At 37.3% G+C, this 10,128-nt stretch overlaps 2 protein-coding genes across 2 annotated transcripts; both read left to right on the top strand.

Annotated features, from left to right (window-relative positions):
- Positions 1 to 547: 547 nt before the first annotated feature.
- Positions 548 to 1,162, top strand: LOC149234741 (uncharacterized). Its single transcript, XM_089368363.1, has one exon. It carries the CDS (start codon positions 548 to 550, stop codon positions 1,160 to 1,162), a length of 615 nt encoding a protein of 204 aa, XP_089224489.1.
- A 4,863-nt stretch (positions 1,163 to 6,025) lies between these two features.
- LOC149234742 (uncharacterized) lies at positions 6,026 to 6,652 on the top strand. Its single transcript, XM_089368364.1, has one exon. The coding sequence runs from the start codon at positions 6,026 to 6,028 to the stop codon at positions 6,650 to 6,652; it is 627 nt and encodes a 208-aa protein (XP_089224490.1).
- Positions 6,653 to 10,128: the final 3,476 nt, after the last annotated feature.

The raw sequence follows: 10,128 nt of genomic DNA on the forward strand, positions 1-10,128 counted from the left end.
CCATTCATCTAAAATCTCTATAAAAAAACCAAATAATTATTAATTTCAAAATGTAATCACATTTATATCTATATATTTTTAATAATATGAATCTTATTCTAATAATTTCAAATTTCACATTTAAAAAAAACAATAATAACATTTATTTTTCATGAACTTGTGTAATCTCAAAAACTGCAATCGAACTCTACTCAAACGCTATCTCCTTTCCCACTGAATTCAAACCCTATTTCCAACGCATTATAAAGATGACATCAACATCAAAGCCTTATGTTGTACTTGACTCCCTTGGTTCCAACCCCCAACTAAATACGTCCTCTAATTATGCGGGTCGAGTGAAGTCGGTCGTCCATGGTTCCGTGCCCATAAATATATATTTTATGCCAATCGTTTATTCTTTGGATGTTTGTTGGGTAACTAATGTTCTTCATGTTATCGGGATATCAGTGCCATTAACTTAACTGTGTGTTTTCCATTGGGATATCAGTGGCTTTTGTGAATTTGTTTAAGTTGCAGAGGGAGGGAATCGGGTGCCATAATCATCATCATGGATAAATATCGAAGAGTGGAGAATTCCGGCCCCACTGTTCCCAAAAGCGAAAACGAGATTCGTATCACGGCAGCGGGGATGCTTGGGAAGTGCGTTGGATATGCAATTGCATTACTGGAAGAAAAAGGTGCATCTCACATTATCTTGAAGGGAATGGGAAGAGCAATAAGCAAGACTGTAACAATTGCAGAGATGATAAAGACGAGATTCCCTGAACTCCATCAGAATACAGAAACAGGTTCTGCTGATATAAACACTATTTGGGAACCTCTGGAAGAAGGCCTATCGACTTTGGAAATGACCAGACAGGTATCCACGATATCAATTACGCTATCTAGGACACAACTCAACACATCATCTGCAGGTTATCAATCACCTCTCCATGCTGATCAAGATCAAGTAAAGCCACTAATTCCAGGTGAGGAATATCAGCATGAGGGAGAAGATCATTCTGATGAGCTAAATCCACAAGTTTCAGGTGATGAATATGAGTATGAGCCTGAGCCTGGAGAAGATTCTACACAAAATAGCAGGGGCAGAGGGTGTGGGCGTGGGCGTGCATTTTATACTAATATTAATCAATTGGGCAATGTTAACTCGAGAATTGAATGATCGGGAAAATAAGTAAAATTATTTACATATACATTGAAACAAACACTTTTACGATCTCTCACCTTTTGAATTACAGATAATAATTGTGAATCGTCTTTCAAGGGGATGATATATGGTTAAGAAAAATGAAAGGGAAAAGAGGCAATATTAATGATAATTTCTCAAAATGTATAACATTTTCATTAATTGTGCAATTTTACTTTCGTTGATACATTGCATAATTGTATTTTTGGTATTTGCGATGGGTGTTGTCAAGTGGTTGTAGCTCGGGTGGTAGGTAGAATTCGTTCTTATCCTCCCCACCGAGGCTCCAGTCCCTCCAAGATTGACATGCTCGCTCCTTGGGATTAATTTCTACATGAATGAAAATCAGCTTGCCTAGACACGCGTGGGTTTTCTATGGATGTACCTAGTGGTCTCCGATACGGTGAACCAAACAAAAACAAAAAACTTGTGATGGGCATTGCAAATGGGATTTTCATCTAGTTTGGCATAAAATTCCAGAGATTGTATATATACTTTATATAATGAAAATCTTATTCTATCAATTATAAAAGGTTAAATAGTGTTTACTTTTATTTTTTTGTAAATTGAACCTCTTGGATTTCATTAACAAAAAAAGGTTACAAAGTTATCCTTTTCAGGTCCCGCCCAGAAATACATAGGAAAGAGAAAGATCCCAAATACCCCCATATAACAAAGACGTGGAGGAGTATTGCTCTCTTCAGTTTAACAACACACAACACCACACACCTATCCAGTCCCATCATAGATACATAAGCAAAGTTTCAAAACACGATGCCAATAAGCCACAGAAAGTATCACCCTTCTCCATTGACAAGAAGCAACATAACGATGTATAAATTGCAAGAAATACCTAGCATCAACTACCAAAGGGGAGTGTATCTCCGTAACCATATATTTTCACAATTCAGAGAATAAACCAAATAACCATATTGTCATTGCTCATCAGAATAAAGAGGAAGTTTCCATAATGTTCCTAGAGCCAAAAAAAGATCCACCGCCGAGAAATTCATAATGTATAGGCACCCACAAGAACAAATCAACCACCAAACGGTGCTAGTGGACCGTAGAACAAGCAAGAATTAGCCATAATGCACGCACATCCATAGAAATATCAACCTCCAATAAAATCACAACACGTAGGATTCCGCATGAATAGAGGGTTATCCAACGTACACACATTTATCCATATCGAATTGTAGGTAAAGCACAGGCGTGTCACAAATACAACAGCGGGAGCCATAATCTCAATTCCCCAATCCATAGCCCAGAGAAACAACAAGATATGACATCCAACCATAAAACACAAGATACATCGATAACACCATCCATCCACGGCGATAACCACAAAAAGTGACAGAGAAAAAACTGTCCACATAATTAACTAGATTGGCAACCAGAAATATTCTCCAAAACAAGGTACTTCTCAACCAAAATATAACTGGGAACCCCTCGAAGAGGCCATACGTTTTAGTTCGCATGCCAAAATTGATTGCAAAACCATGCATCTATATTCATGATGAGAAGAAGGTATAGTAGTCGGCGCTTGCACACTATCATCCGCGGGGTCCGTAAGATCACCAGAGGCCGAGTCACTCACAGGGAAGCCTTCAACATGAGGTAAATAAGAATCAAGATTTTCTAAATAGAACCTTTGATTATGAATCATGTGTTTAATGTCCTCCAATGAGGAGATTACATTATAATTTTTGACCTGCCTATTTTTGAAAATCGGTCCTAACGGGGTATCCATTTGTTGATGTAAAGTCATAGAAATCGAAAAATGTTGCCGCCTACTCTTGAATATTATAGGAAAAGGGGCCCATTTCATATATTCACCAACCAATTCAAAATCAGAGTGATGCAGGCGATCCCCTGACTCTTTACATTCCAACAGTAGAATTTCTTTCCTCCCCTCAGGAGGAACTGCATCAAAGAAAGTGTCCACGGAGTCGTAGGAAAAAGGACGGACCCTTTTCTTCGCCACAGTAAAATTGCCTCCTCCTCCCCTTTTGCTACACATTCTCTATATAGGAGTCATGAGCACAACTAAGAGGGAGCACTTACGGAAAAAATTGGAAGACCCTCGACCTATAAAGCAAGATGAAGGACTAGACATAGAACCGTGAACCCCAATCCTAAAAACCATTATATCATCACCGAATTTCCACACCAATGGTGCAAATTCCACCAACTTCTCACTATCACTACATCCCGTAACCATGACATGCAATATTACACAATAACCCGCCAAACATTGACATAACACAGAGAGGCGTGTATCAATCCCCAACAGCGCAACACCGTCAACAAACACCAAGAACTGAAAGATTTCACAAAATGGCAAGAGAACAAGATTTCTTCAAATCATACCACCAAACTCGAAGCAACCCAAAACCTCAAACCAATCAGGAGCCAGTGATATCCAACCAACATAACTTACCCCCAAGGACTGGACAATTACCCACGATATCACAAACAGGCCTAGAAATTGAACAAACCTACAAAACCAGTGATGCAAGAGAAAACATTGGAATAGAATACCTGTAACAGGCGACAGCGTTCTCACCAGCACTCTAGAGAGACTGAAGCCACACACCATTACAGTGAAAAGACTGAAAAGGTCGCACCACTCGATGCAAATACCAACGTTAATTCTATTTACCAAAAGCACCTCTTCAAACTAGAAAATATTACCCACCGAGAGAGAAATTGGGAAACATCGGATCGGGGTCGAGGGTCTATCCCCACCTCCACTCGCACTCACCTCTTCATATTCCAAAACCAGGCCCATAAATTCCATTTATAGGAAGAGACTAGACTTGTACTCTTACATGCACCACGGCATATCGCCTGCAGTGACTTAAACGAGGCATTACACTTCGGAGGAGGATGGAACAACCTCTTAGGAAGCGATCGCATCCATAATAAAAGGTTAGATAGTTTTTAAAATGACACTAAGAGTATATGGATTTCCCATTATCTTTTATTACAAAATGTATAGAAATTCAATTTTAATGGTCATCTTATTTGCACTAGTTTTGTAATACAATAAGATTTATATTTAATGGGGGACTATGTTAAAATTGAAGTTTAAATAAACTTATATCAATTTATATATCATCTTGTAAACACAAAGAAATGAAAATAAACTGAAAATTGAAAACATTGTGAATGAGGTATCTATGTTTTGGGTAAGCTTATATATGTATGTGTCCCGATAAGATACACATTCTGGAAATTCATTTCTATATTAACAAATGTTTAATAAATATGATCCGAGTCAATATTTTTATGAGCTTGAAAATGTGATGCACAAGAATGAACACGGAAAGCAATGGTATATGGTTAAAACAGAGGAAAGGGAAAACACTCAATTTCAATGAAGATTTCTCAAAAACTATAACATAAACACTTAAGATTTATCACAAACTATAACGCAAACACATATAGCTTTAGGGCATATTGATTTTATTAAAAGGATTTTTTTATGGCATATTGAGAAGTTTTATATTTAAAGGATTTTCAAGTTAACATTAAATTTTAACTAAGGTTATATTAATTGATATCACAACGCGTAAATAGATAGTGAAACCATTATTAACCATTCACAACCAAGAAAGGATGATAATTAAAAACATTGAGAATATGGTATGTATGTCCTATATGGATGTGGAAATCCACGTGTTCTAAATTTGCAAAAACAACCAATATTACAGAATGTCAATCGAAAATACATAATAATTAGAGAAATGAAGAATTGTATAATTTATTATTGGACAGTTGGAACAAGGGTCAAGGGTTCAGTGAAGAGGATGTATGATTGAACATGATAAGCAAGGAGTTTCCTTAACTCCTCATCATCGTTATCATAGATAGTTGAATGGATTCCACCTTCCTTAGAAAGCACTTATGTGACACATTGCATAGCCACATCTTTTAGGTAGACAATCAACATGGCTCCCACAATTCTATATATTTTATTCATTTAGACGGGACCAAAATTCTACTATCTACACCTTATTACTCCTCCCATAGGCCAAGCTCTTGGAATCAAGAAACACCCTAATTCCTTCTATAAAACGGCTATAAAGTGAATCATTCTTGAAAACCCACTATCCATCAACATATTCTATAAACCCATTCCCTTCCTATTCCTTATATCCCCTACTCCATATTCATTTCATCTTCATTGGGCTCTGTATCCTATTTTCATTTCTTCTTTCCTTTTTACACTATGTCATTTTCCTTAATTAATAATTATTTCCCAAAATTCAAAGTTTTTTAATCATACCATTCATCTAAAATCTCTATAAAAAAACAAATAATTATTAATTTCAAAATGTAATCACATTTATATCTATATATTTTTAATAATATGAATCTTATTCTAATAATTTCTAATTTCACATTTTAAATAAACAATAATAACATTTATTTTTCATGAACTTGTGTAATCTAAAAAACTGCAATCGAACTCTACTCAAACCCTATTTCCTTTCCCACTCAATTCAAACCCTATTTCCAACGCATTATAAAGATGACATCAACATCAAAGCCTTATGGTGTACTTGACTCCCTCAGTTCCAACCCCCAACTAAATACGTCCTCTAATTATGCGGGTCGAGTGAAGTCGGCCGTCCATGGTTCTGTGCCCATAAATATATATTTTATGCCAATCGTTTATTCTTTGGATGTTTGTTCGGTAACTAATGTTCTTCATGTTATCAGGATATCAGTGCCATTAACTTAACTGTGTGTTTTCCGTTGGGATATCAGTGGCTTTTGCAAATTTGTTTAAGTTGTAGAGGGAGGGAATAGGGTGCCATAATCATCATCATGGATAAATATCGAAGAGTGGAGAATTCCGGCCCCACTGTTCCCAAAAGCGAAAACGAGATTCGTATCACGGCAGCGGGGATGCTCGGGAAGTGCGTTGGATATGAAATTGCATTACTGGAAGAAAAAGGTGCATCTCACATTATCTTGAAGGGAATGGGAAGAGCAATAAGCAAGACTGTAACAATTGCAGAGATGATAAAGACGAGATTCCCTGAACTCCATCAGAATACAGAAACAAGTTCTGCTGATATAAACACTATTTGGGAACCTCTGGAAGAAGGCCTATCGACTTTGGAAATGAACACACAGGTATCCACGATGTCAATTACGCTATCTAGGACACAACTCAACACATCATCTGCAGGTTATCAATCACCTCTCCATGCTGATCAAGATCAAGTAAAGCCACTAATTCCAGGTGAGGAATATCAGCATGAGGGAGAAGATCATTCTGATGAGCTAAATGCACAAGTTTCAGGTGATGAATATGAGTATGAGCCTGAGCCTGGAGAAGATTCTACACAAAATAGCAGGGGCAGAGGGCGTGGGCGTGGGTGTGGGCGTGGGCGTGGGTTTTATACTAATATTAATCAATTGGACAATGTTAACTCGAGAATTGAATGATCGGGAAAATAAGTAAAATTATTTACATATACATTAAAACAAGCACTTTTACGATCTCTCACCTTTTGAATTACAGATAATAATTGTGAATCGTCTTTCAAGGGGATGATATATGGTTAAGAAAAATGAAAGGGAAAGAGGCAATATTATTGATAATTTCTCAAAATGTATAACGTTTTCATTAATTGTGCAATTTTACTTCCGTTGATACATTGCATAATTGTATTTTTGGTATTTGCGATGGGTGTTGTCCGGTGGGTGTAGCTCGGGTGGTAGGTAGGAGTCGCTCTTATCCTCTCCACCGAGGCTCCAGTCCCTCCAAGATCGACATGCTCGCTCCTTGGGATTAATTTCTACATGAATGAAAATCAGCTCGCCTAGACACGTGTGGGTTTTCTGTGGATGTACCTGGTGGTCTCCGATACGGTGAACCAAACAAAAACAAAAAACTTGTGATGGGCATTGCAAATGGGATTTTCATCTAGTTTGGCATAAAATTCTAGAGATTGTATATATACTTTATATAATGAAAATTTTATTCTATCAATTATAAAAGGTTAAATAGTGTTTATTTTTATTTTTTTGTAAATTGAACCTCTTGGATTTCATTAACAAAAAAGGGTTACAAAGTTATCCTTTTCAGGTCCCGCCCAGAAATACATAGGAAAGAGAAAGATCCCAAATACCCCCATATAACAAAGACGCGGAGGAGTATTGCTCTCTTCAGTTTAACAACACACAACACCACACACCTATCCAGTCCCATCATAGATACATAAGCAAAGTTTCAAAACACAATGCCAATAAGCCACGGAAAGTATCACCCTTCTCCATTGACAAGAAGCAACATAACGATGTATAAATTGCAAGAAATACCTAGCATCAACTACCAAAGGGGAGTGTATCTCCATAACCATATATTTTCACAATTCAGAGAATAAACCAAATAACCATAGTGTCATTGGTCATCAGAATAAAGAGGAAGTTTCCATAATGCTCCCAGAGCCACAAAAAGATCCACTGCCGAGAAATTCATAATGTATAGGCACCCACAAGAACAAATCAACCACCAAACGGTGCTAGTGGACCGTAGAACAAGCAAGAATTAGCCATAATGCGCGCACATCCATAGAAATATCAACCACCATTAAAATCACAACACATAGGATCTCGCATGAATAGAGGGTTATCCAACATACACACATTTATCCATATCCAATTGTAGGTAAAGCACAGACGTGTCACAAATACAATGGCGGGAGCCATAATCTCAATTCCCCAATTCATAGCCCAGAGGAACAACAAGATATGACATCCAACCATAAAACTCAAGATACATCGATAACACCATCCATCCACGGCGATAACCACAAAAAGTGACAGAGAAAAAATTGTCCACATAATTAACTAGATTGACAACCAGAAATATTCTCCAAAACAAGGTACTTCTCAACCAAAATATAATTGGGAACCCCTCGAAGAGGCCATACGTTTTAGTTCGCATGCCAAAATTGATTGAAAAACCATGCATCTATATTCATGATCAGAAGAAGGTATAGTAGTCGGCGCTTGGGAACTATCATCCGCGGGGTCCGTAAGATCACTAGAGGCTGATTCACTCACAGGGAAGCCTTCAAGATGAGGTAAATAAGAATCCAAATTTTCTAAATAGAACCTTTGATTATGAATCATGTGTTTAATGTCCTCCAATGAGGAGATTACATTATACTTTTTGACCTGCCTGTTTTTGAAAATCGGTCCTAACGGGGTATCCATTTGTTGATGTAAAGTCATAGAAATCAAAAAATGTTGCCGCCTACTCTTGAATATTATAGGAGAAGGGGCCCATTTCATATATTCACCAACCAATTCAAAATCAGAGTGATGCGGGCGATCCCCTGACTCTTTACATTCCAAGAGTAGAATTTCTTTCCTCCCCTCAGGAAAAAGGACGGACCCTTTTCTTCGCCACAGTAAAATTGCCTCCTCCTCCCCTTTTGCTACACATTCTCTATATAGGAGTCATGTGCACAACTAAGAGGGAGCACTTACGGAAACAATTGGAAGACCCTCGACCTATAAAGCAAGATGAAGGACTAGACATAGAACCGTGAACCCCAATGCTGAAAACCATTATATCATCACCGAATTTCCACACCAATGGTGCAAATTCCACCAACTTCTCACTATCATTGCATCCCGTAACCATGACACACAATATTACACAATAACCCGCCAAACATTGAGATAACACAGAGAGGCGTGTATCAATCCCTAACAGCGCAACACCGTCAACAAACACCAAGAACTGAAAGATTTCACAAAATGGCAAGAGAACAAGCTTTCTTCAAATCATACCACCAAACTCGAAGCAACCCAAAACCTCAAACCAATCAGGAGCCAATGATATCCATCCAACAGAACTTACCCCCAAGGACTGGACAATTACCCACGATATCACAAACAGGCCTAGAAATTGAACAAACCTACAAAACCAGTGATGCAAGAGAAAACATTGGAATAGAATACGTGTAACAGGCGACAACATTCTCACCAGCACTCTAGAGAGACTGAAGCCACACACCATTACAGTGAAAAGACTAAAAAGGTCACACCACTCGATGCAGATACCAACGTTAATTCTATTTACCAAAAGCACCTCTTCAAACTAGAAAATATTACCCACCGAGAGAGAAATTGGGAAACAGCGGATTGGGGTCGAGGGTCTATCCTCACCTCCACTCGCACTCACCTCTTCATATTCCAAAACCAGGCCCATAAATTCCATTTATAGGAAGAGACTCCACTTGTACTCTTACATGCACCCACGGCATAGCGCTTGCAGTGACTTAAACGAGGCATTACACTTGGGAGGAGGATGGAACAACCTCTTAGGAAGCGATCGCATCCATAATAAAAGGTTAGATAGTTTTTAAAATGGCACTAAGAGTATATGGATTTCCCATTCTCTTTTATTACAAAATGTATAGAAATTCAATTTTAATGGTCATCTTATTTGCACTAGTTTTATAATACAATAAGATTTATATTTAATGGGGGACTATGTTAAAATTGAAGTTTAAATAAACTTATATCAATTTATAAATCATCTTGTAAACACAAAGAAATGAAAATAAACTGAAAATTGAAAACATTGTGAATAAGGTATCTATGTTGTGGGTAAGCTTATATATGTATGTGTCCCGATAAGATACACATTCTGGAAATTCATTTCTATATTAACAAATGTTTAATAAATACGATCCGAGTCAATATTTTTATGAGCTTGAAAATGCGATGCACAAGAATGAACACGGAAAGCAATGGTATATGGTTAAAACAGAGGAAAGGGAAAACACTCAATTTCAGTGAAGATTTCTCAAAAACTATAACATAAACACTTAAGCTTTTGGGCATATTGATTTTATTAAACTGTAAAAAGTAAAATACTTTTCAAGCCAACAAGATCTTTTATT

Source organism: Pinus tabuliformis, chromosome 8, assembly GCF_031772625.1.
Source record: "Pinus tabuliformis cultivar Carrire ecotype Pingquan chromosome 8, CPIR1, whole genome shotgun sequence".
Taxonomy (NCBI): Eukaryota; Viridiplantae; Streptophyta; class Pinopsida; order Pinales; family Pinaceae; genus Pinus; species Pinus tabuliformis.

Bases quoted from the DNA above. Each gene is read 5' to 3' on its own strand.
- LOC149234741 (XM_089368363.1), top strand. From the start codon at position 548: ATGGATAAATATCGAAGAGTGGAGAATTCCGGCCCCACTGTTCCCAAA.
- LOC149234742 (XM_089368364.1), top strand. From the start codon at position 6,026: ATGGATAAATATCGAAGAGTGGAGAATTCCGGCCCCACTGTTCCCAAA.